The sequence below is a fragment of the Psittacula echo genome, assembly GCF_963264785.1.
Source record: "Psittacula echo genome assembly, chromosome: 11".
In the NCBI taxonomy this organism is placed as follows: domain Eukaryota; kingdom Metazoa; phylum Chordata; class Aves; order Psittaciformes; family Psittacidae; genus Psittacula; species Psittacula echo.
Genome location: NC_137746.1, coordinates 12,538,958 through 12,558,670, shown reverse-complemented (window position 1 = coordinate 12,558,670; position 19,713 = coordinate 12,538,958). Strand labels below are relative to the sequence as shown.

General features: G+C 38.6%; 1 protein-coding gene across 2 annotated transcripts in view; it reads left to right on the top strand.

Annotated features, from left to right (window-relative positions):
- The window catches only part of GABRB2 (gamma-aminobutyric acid type A receptor subunit beta2), a gene marked incomplete at its 3' end in the record, with an annotated part of 157,463 nt that overhangs the window by 86,114 nt on the left and 51,636 nt on the right, over positions 1-19,713 (top strand). For both annotated transcript variants that reach the window (XM_080627302.1, XM_080627301.1), the window contains exon 5: positions 6,289-6,371. In XM_080627302.1, coding sequence (XP_080483428.1) covers positions 6,289-6,371 — 83 coding nt within the window. The remainder of the gene's footprint in view (positions 1-6,288; positions 6,372-19,713) is intronic.

Below are 19,713 nucleotides of genomic sequence, written 5' to 3'. Positions count from 1 at the left end.
GGACTATGAACTCTGTAGAAGTGGAGGAGTGGCAGTAGTTACTAGCTTTTTATTTCAAGGTTGTTTGCTGTAGACTGAGTCACTCAGCCATCGTGCTCATATTGTTTCGTTGCTCTGTACCCTGAAGTGTTTTAGTATTCTCCCATTTATCTATTTTTATTTCTTGTGCAAAGGAGAAGTGAAGTGAATGCTGAAAGACAAGGATACATTTCCCAGTAATAAAATATTAAAATTATGAAGTGCTCCTCTGAGCTCTTCTGTCACAGCTGCTGCATTGTGGTATATGGCTGTTATCTTCTAGAAGAGCACGTATAACTTCTGAGAATGGCTTGAATGATTTTGGTCTAAAGCTGAGGTTATTGTACTGGAAGATTTTGTCATGGAATGAGGTGTGCTTTTTGCAGGGATTTAAATTATGAACATGATGTTGTGGCTGGGTTTTGAACTGAGTGACAGGATAGTAGGCAAATCTACCTAATTGCAACAACAATTTAGAGGTACATGCAGAAAGATGTAGCAGAAAATTTGGCATCATTAAATGGAAATCTATAGCAAAATTCTCATTCTTCTGAGTCATAATTCCTTTACCATGAAATAGTAGCAGAATTCTCCGGTTTTCCATGACTGCTCAGCTGACATGCAGATGGCCCAACAGGCTATCTTTCAGCAGAGAAATACAGAGCTTCTTCCTGAGAAAGATCAGAGACATATATTAGATTTTTCTTAGAAATCTTGCATGTTTCTTTTACCAGCAGTATAAACAACAAGAAAATTTAATGAGGTTGAGGTTTTTTTCCCTGTTTCTTATTGCATTTAGAAAATGCTTTAGCATCGTATACTCATCCTTGAGTTGCTTTATGGTTGTGCCTTCTAGCTTCAACAAATACACTTAGAGCTTTCAGAGAGTACCTATCTATTCAAGGATAGCACACAACAGAAACAAGGGAAAGATATCTGCATGTTGTTAAATAGTGAGTCCCAACTGGAGTGAGAAAAATGAGCCAAGTTGGAACTTAGGGTGGGACTATTCAGGAAATGTTGAGAAGTGGTATTAGAAGAGAGCATGTTACAGATTCTGGGTAGCCTGACTACATTATTTCATCCCAAACCAAGACAGCAACAAAACAATTGTTATTTTTTTCCTATAAAACCATACTGAGAAACTCGATATACAATTTACAGTTAAAGGATTATAGCAGTCAGTAGCTGAAAGTTCAGATTTAATGATGGACATGTAGAAATGTCGCTATTGTTCATGATTTGCTTAAAGCCAACTCTTAACCCAAGGTAATACAAGGGAAGCTTATCTTTCATGTGACTAAGCAGGAGGAAGGATTCTGCGAACTCTATTATTAGTAATAAATCTATTTTAATTTAAAAGTATATCTGTTAGTATGTCTAACAACCTTGACATATATGTCTAAATCAAATATTGCTCAGGAGAGAGATTTATCACACTACAGTTTTGCTCCCAGATTTCCACGTATTTGAAATTGGTTCTGCTGGCTATTGCTGCCACCAACATTTCCAGCAGTCACGCAGCAGGGCTGTTTCCAAGAAGCGGAAGTGAAGAGTGGGTTTAGCTGCAGTACATGGTTTCAGTAACTAATTCAGGGAGTTTGTGACTCCCAGTCTTGAGTGTGCAGAGGATTCTTATGAAGTCTGTGATAAAGATGCAGTCTGTTATAGAACATGGTATCCTTGCAAGCTCTTTGGATTGCTCCAGATATTGCTCATGGGGAGTCATATTCTGCCTTCAGATACACAAATCTGAAGCAGAATCTCACACTGCTTTTGACATTATGTATGTGCATACATTTAAAGTAAATATTGGTCTTTGTATTTTCCTGGGTTTCAACTCTGTCTGACTCAATAGATCCCAATCTGTCAGTGCTGGAGTTAAGAGAGTGTTATATAGTTCTCATACGACCACTCAGAGGACCTATCTGAAATTGTCACCTTCTTGCTCATCATTTCTGTTGTGTCTGTAATCCTGTAATTACAGGTCAGGGCTGCTTCCTTCCAGGGCAGAGATAAGTTTCTGTTGCTGCTTATTCCACATAGCTTTACACAGCCACTTTTACTCCAAGAGAGAAATGGGTTCTGTCCATCTCCACCTATCATTAGCATTGCTCTCCTGTCTTTCAGTGCTGTTTTCTCTTCACTAGTGATGTCAGAATTGTTTAAGTTGTTATTTTGAATTTCAAATCCCACCTGAACTTGTCAGAAGAGCAAAATCAATGGGATTTTGAAAAACTGTTCCCTGTGTAATACTGAAAAAACCCAAGTATTATCACTGCTGGGATAGTATTTGTTAAGGGTATTATTTTCTGCATCACTTTGAGTTTGGAAGTGTTATAAAAAAGATTTTTATGGCTTTCAACTTTGGCCTGTGAAAGGAGCAGTGCCTATTTCCAGCTCTTATTTGAGTCATAAAACCTCGTCAAAGGTTTGGAGACAAGGGCAGATTTTCAGCTTTCTCAGAAAGAAAAGTTTATCTGAATTATTTTGTATTACCAAGAGCAAACTTTACTTTCCCTTCAAGTTATTTGTGGTGCAGGATTCTTCGCACTGTAGCTGTGCTTACTTTGACACACAAAGTTTTCTTTAGGTCTAGTTCATAATACTTTAGTAAGTTCGGTGCTTCAGGGTTTGCCTTTTTTTTTTGGCTGGAGGGGTGAGGAGAGGCTCCATAATCAGCCTACATTCAAAATACAGATTATGAAAGAGGAAGCTAAAGTCTGGTTTGCATTGTTATGAGTCTCAAAATAAAATATCACAAGGTTTTTCTTTCTTTAATAGTAGATGAAAGATTAGTCTATGAGACAGTTCTGTGCTGTGTTTCATTTCATACAGTGTTTCTCAGACAGCAGTGTTATTCTGTTATTATCCCTAATGACTGCAATGTGATGAGTTGCAGTGCTGGGTTTTAAAAGGTTTCACTTTTCTTTTCTTTTTTTTCTCCCATTTTTGCTCCCATTTTGTAACCATCAAGGTTACATTATGCAAAGTGCGATGGCACATTTTGTGCACCAGTCCAGGCTGTATACAAATAGTTTTAATCCTTTAACGAAAATTGGAATAGCTCTGGTGCAGGAAAGAGGCTTTCGGCCTGTTTCAAATACTCCTATTTGCTGTAATGAACTGCTGTTTCTTACGCTGTCTGAAGAGGTATAGGTCATGTGGCTTGACTTTAAAATAGTCTGAGTTGGTCATTTTTGCATGCATTAGTAATTTGGTTTAGATATTCACCATGAATTGCAAAGCACTAAGAATTTAAACAAAGGTAGGTTGGTTGTTGAAATAATTTTGAAGATGAGAGAGAGCTTTTGCTACTTTACCCTAAGTGTGAGAAAAGTCAGGATAAAAATGAGGGAGGTACAAAGAGAGGAAAGGACAGACTCCTTATTTTATTACAATGGATTTGCATTATAGATAAGAATGAACAAGCAAGTTGAATTAAATGCATTATTCCAAACTGCTGTTTTGGCTTGATTAAAACTCTGCTCTACCAATCACTGTCATTATTGTGCCACTTCTTTTTTTTTTGCCCCCCCCCTTATTTTCTGCTGAGGTAAGGCACTGTGTATTGCAATGATTTCATAATGTTCCCTGCAGAGCTTTTATCCTGTCTGGCTGCAGCCTTTGGTCCCTTTTGGGTTATTTGCTGCACCCAAAAATCCTACTGAAGATATGTCAGAATTGAGAATGCTCAGCTCCACCATCAGTGTGAAAAGACACTTTGTGGAGGATAGCACAGGAGTGGCTTTTTCTCTGTTGAACCCCCTAGTCTGAAGAATGTGTTTAGTGCAGAGAAAGGTATTAGAAGACTTAGTAGTCAGCCAGGTTAGTATTTACCACTGTTCTTTGTGCACTTAAACCTTGGTTGTGTATCTCTGCTCCTGCCTTTTCATCTGTGAAGTACTAAAATTCTTCTAAAACTCATGACTATAATATACACATAGATATGCAAATAATGAGGGTATTAAACAGAACAACAAACCTCCCCACCAAAAAACACAACCAATCAAAAACCATGAGCTATAATTTTTTTTTCTGGTCTCACTCTGCCTTTGCTGATGTTTTCCCCAAAATAATCAATCTTGCATTGATACTGGAATAGGGCAAAATTGCTTTGATTTTCCTCCAAATTTTAAGGCGCTGTATATGGACTGCCAAGAGATTCTTATTGTTTTGTTTTTTGGTGGTTTTGTTTTTTCTCTGGTTTTGTTTTTTCTCTTTTAACAATATATGCTTCTGCTGCTTGCTCCATTTGCATTTGCTATCAGCAAACGTATATTCCTCAGCAGGTTTTGTTAAAAGCGGGAAGGCTTTCATTGAGGGATCCAAAGGATTCTTTTCCCCTGTTTTCTTTTGAAGTATCCGTAGTGAACTCACACTGAAAACAATATGTTTTCAAAAGCAATTCTGTGGGTACCCATGTCGTGACTGAAGAAAGAACTTAGTACCAAAACTTAGTTCTTTTTCTCTGACAGCCCAATATATATGAACGGTCAAAATGTGAAATTAAAGGATCTTGTCTGGATTGACCAGGAAGAGGTAGGACTTCCTTAGTGCTTATAGGAGTAACTTGCCCCTACTTTTTTTCTTTGAAGATATTTACAGGGATTTTTTTTTCTAGAAATGACAGTAAAGCGTTATTAGATAGGGCAGTAAGCATACTAGAGAGAAGACTGTGTAACTTCGGTGTTTCCTAAATGTTTTGTGGAAGGGATTGCTGCAGTCAATTCTGAGTGAATTTTGAGCCTCTCTCATGCAATTGTAGTTTTCTGCTACTAATGAGCTCTTATTTAAGATATTTTAGGAGAAAGAATGAGGTCTGTCAAATGAAAGAGTTCTCTGTCTTGTCAGACAGAAGAATGTATAAGGAGTTTTTCAAACACTTACTGACAGTCTAAAAATCAACTATGAAAGGCCAGTGACCCTCATACAGGGGAACAGGATTTTGAGAACGTTGCTCAGCCAGGCTCTCTTGAATACCCTGGAAAGATGTAGCTGCTGATGTTGTCAGGTCATGCGCTGTCTGCTTGTGCTGTAGGCACTCCATCTATCAGCTTGGGTCTCATTTTGGAGTTGCATCCACTCCGTCTTGGGTTTTATGATTTGAGCTAAACAATCTAAATCATTTGAGTTTATGAGCTAAATCATTTGGTCAAACTTTCAGCTTGAAGAAAGCTTGTACAGTTGGATATGGTGCGGCGGCCTCATTTTTCTACTGGTGTGGAAGCAGGCTCTCCACATGCAGCTGGCCAGTCAGCTATACTTAACACTCAGGGGAAAATCCTTGTTTCCCTGAGGAGTCCATATAAATCACCAGGCTCTAGCAGGGGCAGGGGAAGGGCTCTTGCCAGGTAGAGAGGGAGACAAGAAAGGCTAGAAACCTCTCAGCTGGTGCACTAAATCCACACCTGGCTCTATGTGGAGTGTATGCAGGGCATATTTGTTTGACTGTTGATAGATTCCAAATTGTCATACTTTTCTAAATTACTACAGAGTTGCTTGGGATTGGGAGGAGATTAAAAATTGGGGTTTTTTCTACACATTTAGGTGGCGTGGTGGGAACACAGTTAATAAAATGCTGCTGAGAACTGTGCTTCCATTTGTATTCAGCTCAGGGTCATATCATTCTGTGAGATTTATCAGCAAAAGATTTATTGATGGTACAGATGTTTCAACATCTAAAAGACATTCTTGACATGTTAATTTTACTCAGCTTGGTGAAATCTGGAGGCACAGATAAGGTTCTAAATGTTTTTTTTGAAAGTGGTCCTGAAAATGTTTGTGTTTTCACATGAAGATAAAATAATATTTTATTTATAAAGCATTATTGAACAGAAGAAAGAATTAAGTTTCACAAAGGGATTAAGATGTTAATGCAGGATATAGAATATGTGTCTTCGTTTCTCTTTAGATTTCTGCTGCTACCATTCATTGAGCCTGTCCTGTTTGGTTTTAAGTCCTCCACTAGAAAATGAAATACTGCTGCCCTAATTCATGCTTCACTTTTTTAGGATAAATTGGTTGATGATTATTAAAGCTTGCAGTACCGTGTAATGGTGTGTAAAGGGGAAGCTCTCTGCTCGCCCACCAGGCTGGCATAACCTTCTTAGAACAGCATTAGTTACAAGCAAGCAGCAGACACAGTATTTCAGCAAAAATAGACAAGAACGTCAGTTATGTAGAAATATATTTTCTTCTATCAACTGTGTGCAATCAAGGAAAGATTGGAACAAGACAAATTAACGAGCTCTTCTGTTTCCTTCCTAGAATTACAACAACAGCTGCTTGTATGATGGACCTACGGAGATATCCGCTGGATGAGCAGAACTGCACACTGGAGATTGAAAGCTGTAAGTACTTCTGCAAATCCTACTTATTCGGCGGTCAACTGCTTCAGAGTTTTTTATTTCTGTCATACTTTTTTTTTTCCTTTTTTAACATGCTACTAACCCAGTTCTTTCTGATGACATTTAGATCCTTGTAAACACATGCAACAAAATAGCTTTCCAGATGGATTAGTAATTTGTGGCGCAGGGATTAGCAAAAGTTATTCTGTATTTTGATGGACAATTTACAGCTTTAAAAGTCTCATTTAAATACCTTGTTCGAGTTCATGTGAGGAGTACAAGGGTTACTATCAGTTCTTTATCCTTTTTTACCTCTGAACTGTGTGGCAGCTCGTTTCCATTTAAAAATGACGGTAAGAGTTAGAATTGTTCTTGAAATAAGTGGTTTGTGGTTAGTTCATTTTCTTTTTCTAGATCCTATGCTATAGTTAAACTTTCAGTGCACACAACAGTGTTATATAGACTGATTTAATAGCTGGTGTCTCTGTACAACTTTCTGTGTAGATAAAACCCGTGAAATAAAATTTCAAATCTCTTTTCACTGAAAAGCTTCAGAGAATCTAAGTACATCTGAGAAAAAGCAATTCATGATGACTTTTTTGAAGACAGTATGCTAAGCATGCATTATTTGGCACTCTAATTAAGATTGTATCAGCACTTTCAAGATGTATTTCCTTTTTCAGGACAACCATAAGTAGTTCAGCTAGGGTGTATTATTATGTTGAATGTAGCAAGCAAAATGGAAATTAATGGCATGTTTTAAGATCCAGAACACAAAAGTATGTGTATTTTTAAAGTAACTTCTGTATTATAAAAGATTATGTGGGATTTCAGTGTGCACTGAAGTACAAAATGACAGTAGCTTGTGCTGGTAAGAACTTGGTACGGCTTAGCTTCTATTCTAGAAAGCATTTAAGAATATGCTTTAAATTTGTGTCCAGGTTTCATTTTAGAGTAATTTAAAGATATGACAAAATCCCTTCCTGAATTAAACTTGTGACACTGCTGTCTGAAATAATTTGCATGCATAAAATAAGAAAACTGTGTCTTTATCACTGAAGTTCACCCCTTTGGTATGCCAAAATACACAAGCAGAAAATGTGGACTTAGCTCTTTGAAGAATTGATAAAATCCTGGTTGGTTGTTGGTTTGATGTTTTTCTGTTTGTTTAAGGGCTTTTTTTGGCTTTGTTTTTTTTGTTTGTTTTTCCACAGTTAATTTTTGAAATTCTATTGATAGCATTTGATTCAAATTTCTTACCTGCAGTCTTTTACCGGTATAGTTGGCTCATTTTAATGTGGGAGAAGGCTATTGGCATAACTGTATTTGGGTTTACAGAGAATTTCACTAAGAATGTTTGCTTCCTATGCTAGTGCCTTTTAACTGTTGTTGTTGCAAGGAAATTTGTCTGTTTTCCAATTTTGTGTGAAAGATGGAAAGCTGGAGAATCATCCTTTCTATTTACAGCATTGTTTAAACAGTCAACGAAGTCTTGCTGTATCTCTGCATTGTTGAGATGCCTGAATCTTCTTGGGATTCGCAAACTAGATATCCCCCACCTGTCATGCTTGTAGGACACAGTCTGGGAAATATTCCCAGGAAATACCTCCCAGGTCAGTCCTTATGCAAACCTGACAATGAAATTATGTCCCTGCTATTCAATGAGAACACCTTTTCTCCTTCAGACTTAGAATGTGGGGACCTCTAGTTTGACATTTCCCTTTGATCTGATTTGGAGTAGAAGTTTGAAGCCACATTAAGTTCTCTTTCATGAAATGATCCTGGTAAACAGGATATTGAGCTCTTGAAATTGTTGTTGCACTTGGCATGAAGAGCACAGTACTCATTGTATGATAGAAGAGTAGGAGTTTAATTTACCATAATGGTCAGGATGCTCGTAGGAGGGCTCCTTTATGGCTCTATCAGCTCTGTTGCAGCATCACAAATGTAAAATGGGTTAAGATCAGGATACTGTATGTAGTTAGTCTGGCTTTCATTGCAGTAAGAAAAGCCATTAAAGAATGTAGATAGAAGTAATACTTGAACTGTGTTTTGAAACACTTTCATGCTGCTTTAGGGAATTATTGCTCTTTATATATGTCATTCTTTTCAGGTAAAAAACTGAGTCTGTCTGTATAAACCACTTCAGACAAAAATGCTGGCAAGTAGATAGGCAGAGTGAATGAGATTGAAAGTGACTTTGAGTTGCTCAATGCAGGTACTCCAGTCACAATCACTTCTTTAAACTGGTTAAGCTGCATGCTAAAAGTAGGTTGGTTTCTTGCCCTACTGATCTGTTTGGATGTCTGCTTCACCACTGCTCTCTTGTGGTGATTTGAAATTGTTCTACCCCAAGTGTTTTCATGGCTATGAAGGCATGAAATTATACTCACTGCTTGTGTCAATAATTCATTTTTTTTAGTTTGTTGTCTTCCCCAGCTCTGCTGGGACCCTCATAGTACATTTAAAGAAAGCCGTCATAGTTTCTTATAGGCTTAATTTCATGAACATGAATATGCCAGTTTCTTTTAGCTTCCCCATACAAGAATGTGTTAAGAGAAATGCAGAATTAACTAATGTTAGTTCTTCACTAGGAATACTAGTATCATAAACCGTGTCCCAGGTGAAATCTTTATTACATTGTGCCTTTTTCCAAGAGCCACCTTTGCCTTTCTTCACAACTACATAACTTTCACAGATGATAGTCTTTCCTGGAACACTACAATAACGTATTTCTCTTACTCATTTTCCAGCAGTGGATTCTAGGTTTTGGTAGAGTGCGTTTTTTTCCATAGTACTAAAAAAACATGACTTGGCATTTTATAACACTGTTCTTAATATTGCTACACTCCTCACGGTTATCCAGTTCTTGTTATATTTGTTTTGATCACTGTCTTAACAATGGCTGCAGATGTTGTTTCATTAGAAATTCTATTAACACATAAATACTAAAGAATATTAATGCCAAGAAGGAATAGCTTTGCTTATAATTGTTCTCTGCATTGAGCATGATCTATTCTTTCAGTGCACTACAATTTCCTACACACATTTTATATGTCTTTACTAATTGTCTGTTCTTGTCCTATAGCAAATGTTTTTACTAAAGTCCAGGTTAGATATACTTTGTTTAAAAAAGGAGTTATTGTCATACCAGATACTTTGAGTTAAGTCATGATAGATTTTTATCATAACTCCATACATATTAATGTCTTAAATGTCCTTCTGCTCTCCTTCTTCCTGCCTTTCCACGTACCCCTACCCCCATTACTGATGCCAGAATTGGTTGCCTTCTTAGCTGCCTGGGTTACTTTTTCCATGTGTCATTGTGTTTATTGAAGTTTTTGTTAATGTAGGTTTGCATCAATCTAGATTAATTAATTTACAAATTAGAAATTATGATGGAAAAGGGTTGTATGTAAAATATAAAAAATGAAGTGTGGGAGATGGTATCATCTATTAAGATACAAGAAGCTGCCTTTTCCTATTTCAGTTTAAGTTAGTATTAGTGAGATCAGATGCTGGAAGTGTGAGATGACTATTCCCCCTTTGTTCAAAGGGTATCAGCTTTGGAGAACTGAAATCCTATTTTTTCTGGTATGCCTAGTTACATCTCTGTGATCATTTTTTGCTTTGCTCATCCTTAAAGGGCAGAAACGTGTAAAATGTTCAGTTTTGCTATAATGCTTCTAAACCTGTAGGCCATCTTTTCCAAGGGGTCTAATCTGAGCTATTCTACTCCTTTTCTTTTGTTATTTCCCAACACACTGAATAGCAGGGTTATAATACTGAAGGGAAATCAATTTTCCTATGTATTCATTTCTTAGTTTCCCAACTTGCAGGCAACAGAGAGCTTTTTCCTTTTTAGCTGAATATTGACTTGACTCAGTAAAATACCTCTACTTTCTGCTCCCTACCTCTGCCACTGCTGTTTCCTGCCTCTCTGGAGTTGTAACTGTTGAAAGGAATGTCTTAGCTAATCAACCATGAGACTCAGGGGAGCTCAAAGGCACGAAGAAGAACAAGGGAGTTTGAAGAATACTTCCAATTCCTATAAACAAATAACAATCATACTGTGTATCCTCTAGCATAGCAGAGAGAAGTGATTGCGGTTCTTTCAAATATTTTTAAATGTAATCCTACAAGATTCATCTGGTAGGTTTGGACCTTTGTCCATTTCAATTACATGATGCCACATAAAGATAAAACAGTTACTTCAGTTCCGTCTTATATCATAATGTGTTTGGCATAGTTATATTTGTGTTATACTGAGGTATAATTCAGAAACTGACTGCCTTATAGCAGTGATGGCGTTTTTTTTCTCCTCCAATTTTTTTCTCCTCCATTTCTTTTGTCCTGGGTTCAGCAGTAGCAGTCATTTTAGCTCCTTCTTAGTAGCTGTTGCAGCACTGTGTTTTTGACTTTCAGCCTGGGAACAGGGCTGATAACACCGATGTTTAGACTGACCAAGGACTTTGTGAGTCTCATGCTCTGCCAGGGAGGAGGAGAAGGTGGGAGGAAGCAGGGACAGGACACCTGACCCAAACTAGCCAAAGAGGTATTCCATACCATAGCACGTCATGCCCAGGATGTAGAACTGAGAGTTCCCGGAAGGGCTAGATCACTGTGGGGTGGGGGCGAGGTACCAGTTGGTGAGCGGTTGTATTCTCTTCCTTGTTATTTCCTTTATCATTATTACTATTAGTGGTAGCAGTAGTGATTTGTGTTATACCTTAGTTATTAAACTGTTCTTATCTCAACCCGTGGGAGTTGCATTCTTTTGATTCTCCTCCCCGTTCCTTCAGAAGCGGAGGGAAGAAAGGTGGGGGGGGAAGTGGACTTCGTGGTTCTGATTTACGGCCTGGGCTTAAACCACGACAGTTGCTGTGGAACAAACAAGAGCACACTGAGTTTCTTCTTAGAAGCATATTCTCAAAAATGTTTTCCATAGTGTATTAAAGATGTAGCATAAAAAAAAAGTGCTAAAGCCCTGCTGTCTGAAGCTTTAGCAAGCAGGAGCTTGCCACCCAGATGTACTGTCCAGGGAAAAAGGGCAGTCAGAACAGCATGCACAGGCGTGGAGGAAGGACTGCTCTGCTGATGAATGAGAAATAATTGTTTTCAGAACATGTCATTTATATAACTGCCTGGGGTGTTTGCATCAGAAACCATTAGATTTTTTTTTTTTCATGATGGAAAGGCCACAGAAGCACACTAAGTTAAAAGGTTCCATGAGATAACAGAATCTAGAAAAAGACAGAAAGAACAGATGCAAAAGTGTATCATTCCTCCCAGTAGCAGTGCAGCTCCGTATCAAATGCTTTCTAATCAGATCATCTGAGAGCTCATCAACAAGAGAAGCAGAAGTCATCTTTGTGTGCTCAAGGTGACTTTACAGGCGCATTTAAGGCAGTGAAAAGAAATCAAAGATTCCTTTTGCTGAAGCCCTGAGTACTTTGCAGATGGCTGCTCTGGCCATTGATCAAAGCTATAATCAGGTCACACGGGACAAATGGTAGAACTCCAGGAGCCAGCAAGGCAAGGCTCTTCTGGGTTAGAGGCAAATGTGCTTGATGCCAGGAAAGAGGCTCTGCCAATCCCCTGGGAATGGGTGTTCAGCAGAGGGTACTACGGGAACATGTCACTTCCAACAACTGCACAGGAAGTGGAAAGCTAAATGCATGACTTGTGAGCCACTGGTTAACAGTGATTCATTGGTTTTTTAGCATTTTTTTTGTTTCCCCTTGTCAAGTTTGGTATGCGTCCTGTCCCCCTTGTCCCTTCAGCTAAGGCTGTTTTGCATAGTGGCACTTGTGCAGAGAGGATAATCCTCTAGCAGCAGAAGTTGACTTTACCAAAGTACCCCTTTTTTCATCCTTGTTCATCATCTATATGTTCAAATGTCTTAATGTGGATTCTATGTCAATTCAACCTCTACAGCACATTGTGGGGTGAAAAAACATAGATTATTTAGCAAACAGTGATGAACTCTCCCTCGGTACCCACACAACTTATTAGTGGCTCTGGGACAGGTACTTCGTTCTTTATTTGTTCTTAGTAATTTCATCTCACGTATATCGAGAAGAGGTATAATTTCAGTGACAGAAAGCGCACTGGCAATGAACAGGAAATCCTTGACTTCTCTTAAGTGTGTAGATAGGATGATTCAGTAAAAGCTAAAAAAAAAAACCCCAACAGTAAATGATTCTTCTCGCTAGTCTGAAGAGGGGAGGAAAATTTAGACTAACCATCAGTGCATATGATCAGGGTGGGTTGTGTACAAGTGAACTAGTGTTTGTGAGGTTTTCATACACACACATAACTCCAATAGGGGGCTTGTGTCAGACTTTCAAGTAACATGCAAGGTATGTTGCCCTACAGGTAGGCAAGAAGGAAAGCTAAAGCCCAATTAGAATTAAACTTGGCTATGGATGTTAAAGATAACAGGAAGGGATTCTATAGGTACATAGTGAATAAAAGACAGACTAGGGACAAGGTAGGCCCCCTCCGGAAGCTATCGGGAGAACTGGCTGCCCGGGATTTGGAGAAGGCTGAGGTTCTTAATGACTTCTTTGTCTCAGTCTTCACTGGCAAAGTCTCTGACCGCACCACCCAAGTCTTGGAAGGCAGATGCAGGGACTGAGAGAATGAAGACGTTGGGCCCACTGTAGGAGAGGATCTGGTTTGAGACCATCTTAAGAACCTGAACATGCACAAGTCCATGGGACCTGATGAAATCCATCCGCGGGTCCTGAAGGAGCTGGCGAATGAAGTTGCTAAGCCACTGTCCATCATATTTGAAAAATCATGGCAGTCAGGTGAAGTTCACGACGACTGGAAAAAGGGAGATATAGCCCCCATTTTCAAGAAGGGGAAAATGGATGACCCAAGGAATTACAGACCAATCAGTCTCACCTCTGTGTCTGGCAAAATCTTGGAGCAGATTCTCCTGGAAGGCATGCTAAGGCACATGAAAAACAAGGAGGTGGTTGGTGACAGCCAGCATGGCTTCACTAAGGGGAAATCCTGCCTGACCACTTTGGTGACCTTCTATGATGGGGCTACGGAACTGATGGACAGGGGCAGAGCAGTTGACGTCATCTACCTGGACTTGTGCAAAGCGTTTGACACTGTCCCACATGACATCCTTGTCTCTAAATTGGAGAGACATCAATTTGATGGGTGGACCACTCAGTGGGTAAAGAACTGGCTGGATGGCCGCACGCAAAGAGTTGTGGTCAATGGCTCGATGTCCGGCTGGAGACCAGTAATGAGTGGTGTCCCTCAGGGACTGGTGTTGGGACCAGTCTTGTTCAACATCTTTATCGGTGACATGGACAGTGGGATTGAGTGCGCCCTCAGCAAGATATCCGATGACACCGAGCTGTGTGGTTCGGTTGATACGCCGGAGGGAAAGGATGCCATCCAGAGGGACCTCGACACGCTTGTGAGGTGGGCTGATGCCAACCTTATGAAGTTTAACCATGACAAGTGCAAGGTCCTACACCTGGGTCAGAGCAATCCCAGGCACAGCTACAGGTTGGGCAGAGAAGAGATTCAGAGCAGCCCTGCAGAGAAGGACTTGGGGGGTGTTGGTTGATGAGAAATTGAACATGAGCCGGCTTCAGTGTGCGCTCGCAGCCCAGAAAGCCAACCGTATCCTGGGCTGCATCAAGAGGAGCGTGACCAGCAGGTCAAAGGAGGTGATCCTGCCCCTCTACTCTGCCCTTGTGAGACCTCACTTGGAGTATTGGGTGCAGTTCTGGTGTCCTCATCATAAAAAGGACATGGAACTGTTGGAACAAGTCCAGAGGAGGCCACGAGGATGATCAGGGGACTGGAGCACCTCCCATATGAAGATGGAATGAGAAAGTTGGGGCTGTTCAGCCTGGAGAAGAGAAGGCTGCGTGGAGACCTCATAGCAGCCTTCCAGTGTCTGAAAGGGGGCTATAGGGATGCTGGGGATGGACTCTTCATTAGGGACTGTAGTGATAGGACAAGGGGTAACGGGTTCAAGCTTAAACAGGGGAAGTTTAGATTGGATATAAGGAAGAAATTTTTTACTGTGAGGGTGGTGAGGCACTGGAATGGGTTGCCTAGGGAGGTTGTGAATGCTTCATCCCTGGTGGTGTTCAAGGCCAGGTTGGACAGAGCCTTGGGTGGCATGGTTTAGTGTGAGGTGTCCCTGCCCATGGCAGGGGGATGGAACTAGATGATCTTAAGGTCCTTTCCAACCCTAAATATTCCATGATTCTATATTTCCTACTTTGTGTATATCTCAGTGCATCTTTGCAGCAGCCTACACCTTGGAAATTCTCATAACACAAACAAGATGATGTACAGTTTACAAATGAGCAAAGAATTATACCGAAGTTCTGCAACAGCTTCTTAATACTTTGAAGCAACCTGGAGTTAAATTTCGAAGGGAATCCAAGAAACTAATATCCAATCTCTGCTTATCAGCACCAGACAATATAGACAGTGTAGGTTTTTCACAGACAAATTCATACCTTGAAGCTCATTTTTATCATTCTAGAACTGAATATGGAGAATATATAAAATCATAAAGATACACAGGCAAAATGCAAATAGTTTTTAAACTTCTAAAGCATTTTGCCATTTATATCCAGTCTTCACTAGAGTACATTTGTCGTTATTACCCATAACCCTGCCTTTTATCAAGGGATTATTGGAAACATAAGAAAGCACTATATTCATTTGCTAAGGGTTTGGGGAAAGCTAGATGTCCACTGATGCTGTAGAAAGATGCCCTCCAAAAGAAAATAATATATTTCTAAGAGATACTCTCATAATCTTACATGCAATAAACTGCATGGAAGTGTGGAAAGCTGACGGTTTGGCACTTAACAGTCCTGTTTCCCAAAGGCATGAATGTTATAAGTTAAATATTCGCTTTTTTTTTTTCTTTTTAGTAAACTGAATAGCAGGACCTCTGTTATAACTTCTCATACTTTAAGTAAATGTTTTTATGTAGGTCTAGTATTCTTTTCTAACATCTTGTAACTGGTGATTTCCTCAAGAGAAAGAATATTTATAAATGCTCTTGGAAAAGACATCGATACTGTTACATATCTACGTCTATGTAGTGTGTGATCTGAGATTATAGCTTATTTTTTTCCTTGGAGCACATCTATTTTTATTCTTATTATTTTTTATTATAATTTTGCTGTGCTTAAAATGGTTTAAAGCTTTGATTCAGTCAGTAGGCAATTCAGGCAGAATCTTAGGTGTATGTTGACTCTTCTGCAATATTCATTATTCTGCCAAGTTCTCCTATTTTGGTTTGTGCACAAAAGACATTGCTTTTAGTTGAGCTGTAGCTTGCTCACCTGTGATTTTTCAGTTGTTGCCTGGTGCTTGTAAGTGCTGGACATGATCATTATTAGCTGTAGAATATTAGTTAAAAATATACAGATCTCCTAAAGGGGCAGGAAAAACATGCTCCGTGCTGGCACGCATTGTATTCCTGCCAACCAGGGATCACGTTACGTCAAAGGCCGTTGTTCCTGGTAATAAGTAGTCAATGATTTGAAGTGGCAATGCCAGCAGTTTTCTGATCACTCGGTTAGGATGGCAGTGCTTCTTGAGTTTGGCCTAGTGACACACTAATTTGTCATGCTTTTTTCTATCATTGTGACAGCTGTAGGTTCTGATACAGTTTTTATGGGCTATTATGAAGTTTATTTGCATTAAGTTCATAGCAGCTACCATACCTGACCTTGCGTGGGATGTGAGAATAATCCTTTCCCTCCCTCCTCTTCTTTTTTAACCAGCAAACCCATTATTGACATACATTACATATTTGTAAATAATGCACTTAATCCAATCTCTCTCAAAAAAACCTTATATGTGGCAGTTGTATCTTACTTGAAGACAGAAATGATAATGTGTGATTGCTACTTTATTTTTCATGGAAGAGTGAAATACCTCAGCATTCATATGTACTGCTAAGCCAACTTCTGGTTTTTAAGCCTTTTTTCTTTTGGATATGTTCAGTTCATGATGAACTGAGAATATCCATTGAGCTTTCTGTGAGGAACAGTGTTCAAATATATAAATATGGAAAATGATCTAAGAATTTTCATTATTGTGTTTGGCTCAGTAACAAGTTTCTTGTTATACACATCCAAAAGGCCGCTCTTTGTAACTGCAAAATGTATACATTGTCTTTGGACATTATGCTGTTTGTACTGTTATTATACTGTTGTGTATGGAGCACAGGTATGAATAGTCAGCCATACAAGAATATGCTGGAAATGCATTCATTGAGGTTATACCTTTAGATCTTGCAGTATGTCATATTTCTGCTCTTCAGCTACAGAGCAAACTACTACTTGATTTGCTATCACACAAGCTTGTTTCATCTTCTGATTGATGTGTTACTCGAGCCAGGATTTGAAATGCTACCTCAGCCCAGGCAACAATCTAATTTAATAAGAGGGTAACATAACAGAAAAACCAAGGAAATGATGGAAGTCACCATTCAGACGTATGTCTAAGAACACACCTTTCCACTTTGACATTATGTGTACAGTTACTGTGCTGCAGAGAAGACTGCGTGATGCTGTAAATAACAACTTGTAGCAGTAGTAATCTGCAATTATCATGAATGGAATAAAGTGCTGAATCCAAGTACTTTATTGATGTGTGAAAGATGATTATCTGAAGTATTTGATGTTTTTTGCATAACCTCATACAACAGTTTCCTTGTAAAATCACTGGTTTTACCTTATTTTCTGAAACTGTTAATTGATAATCAACGTATATTAGAAGCTAGTATGTGTTCAGTGGCAGACACAGCTTTGTTCAAGGCAAAGACGTGTTGTGGGCTGCTACAAGAGGTAGTTTCATAAAAGCAGTGCACACATCTGCATTTTACTGTGTGAAAGCTCATCTGTGCACATCAGGGGCTCTTCAAGGAAGTGGCCACAGCCTGGAACAGTCTCTTCAACAGCTTACTTCTGGAAGACTGATCTGTTCCAAAATGTTACACAGACAGCCTGAGTGACACTGAAATTCTGGTAAGTTTTGCTTTCGCTTGTGGATTTTGATTTTATTGCTTTGTAACCTGTTACCTATTTTGGGGAAATTACAGAAAAGGGCAAAGAATACAACAATGTTTTCTTTTTACCTGTGTTCCCTCTTTATATTCTTTTCTTTACAGAGCCAAAGTGAATAATATAAACATTTACATTGGTGACTCCTATTCTGTTAGAATTACTTTCCTAGGGATGGTATCCATGCCAAGGAACTTCTCACTCTTCACATACAGCTCACGTGAATGTGGAGGGGAGGAGATGAGCATCAAAGTGCTGCACGTGCAATGCTTTATACTGTAAGTTGCTTATGTTGCTATAGCATACTTTGTTTTGGTGGTGCTGTATACATGTACTAACCAGAGTGTCATTTCCCTTTCAGGTTTCAAGAACAACTTTCTGCAAGTCCAGAAAGAGCCACAATCTTATTAGATAAATACATGATTTATTTACCTGTGAAACCAGTCTGATTTCCTATTAAAGATTGTTCTCTTATTGTCCAAGAAGAACTAACATTTGCTTATCTCTATTTTTATTAATTTATGGGAAGATGGGATCAGAGATGTAGGGTTTGCATTTTGCTATGAGGGCTGACAAACCTGTTCCTCACTGTGTCCAAAACTTGCATTTTACCGTATAATGTGTTATGTTGTAATGTGTTGCGCCTTCTCTCTTTCTTTTACAATGATTCTTCATGTGCTGCTGAAAATACTGTGGAACTGGTTGTATGGGTGTGGAAACTTCCTTTCATTATAAAATCACAAGTTCTTTGCTAAAATGTTAGCTTTCTTCAAGAAATAAAACAGGTTTTTTTGGCTGTTGTATCTGTGTGTTTCATTATGAGTATAAAGAAATTCGGAATACAATAAAACGTGGGAAGCAGTCTGCTGAAAGATAACTACAAGATTGTAATGTCTGACAGATGATTTTTCTATTTTTACATTAAAAAATTATAAATGAGAGTACTCATAAAATTATATATAAAAATATTAGGTGTTTAAAAATAATTGTATTTTGGATGGGAGATCTTGAAAGCAATGTAAAAGTAAGTGGCATTTATACTGTGCATGTTCTTGTCAATTTGTATACTGACTACAAGCTTTGTCATTTTTTGTTTGTTTTTCTTGAAGATACATCTTGTTGCAACTGAACAGTAAACTCCTATTTTCACATGTTTACATATGTATTAGCTCTTTTTTGGCCTTGAAACTGTACTCAGGGACACTTTGTTCTGTGTCTGGATGCCAACTTGCTTTTGACTTTAAGGAATTTAAAAAACAAAAAAGATATTTGATCAATTAGGTAATTATGCTTCTTACAGATGGTATGACCATAATTTTACCAAACAACAAGTTGTAAATATATAAATGTATTGATGCAAGTATCATGTAAGTATGATTTTTGTAGTCTTAATGGCCATATGAACAGGCAACTTAACATGTTCTCAGACTTTAAAGTGTATGTTAAAATGACTTGCTTTCACAGGGAGCTCTAGCCTGATTCAAACTTGAGCTTTGGGCTTCTGGACTACTCAATCAAAGCTCAAAGCTGGAGCCAGGATAAACAACAATGACATAAAGATTTTTAGCTTCATCTAAATAATATTTTAACAACTTAATAAAATAGTGTCTGTAACTGCTATTGTAGGAAAAGAACTGTAGATGCTCTTTATGTTAATCTCTTACATCATTGCCATAGCACTATCCTTTAGAGGAAAAATGAGCTATATAGATTCTTGAAACATTGTAGTTTCGTCAGCACAGAAGAATAGGAATAGTTGTTTAACTTGCACCTTTCCCCACAGAAGCACTTATGGGAACAGCAGCATTAATTTCAGGAGGTTTTACAGCTGCCATTCAGCAAAACTAAGTTTGTGTCACAGGACTAATCTTCAGGTGAAATACCCAGAGGGGAGCAGTATCTGTTAGACACAGCCTTTGAAACATAAAACTCATTTGACGTTTTGTCTTGGAAGCAAAAGAAATCAGCTGTAATATCTCTTGGTCAGTATGCTTAATGAAAACCAGGTCAGCTTGGTATTAAATGTCTAGAGAGAGATTCTTTCTTGAGAAAAAACAGAGGAGAGGTGGGCACATAATGTAGGTATATACCATCCTATGATATGATTTTTTCATGGACTCTGGCATGGTAAAAATAATTTGATCTGAGTATTATCCATTGATTTGAGAGTATGTTTATGACAGTAGGGAAATAGATACTCTCATTGCACAGAAGTACTCAAGGTTCTCATCAGGTGTTAGCTATATTTCTCTTAAGTAACTCCAGTGTAG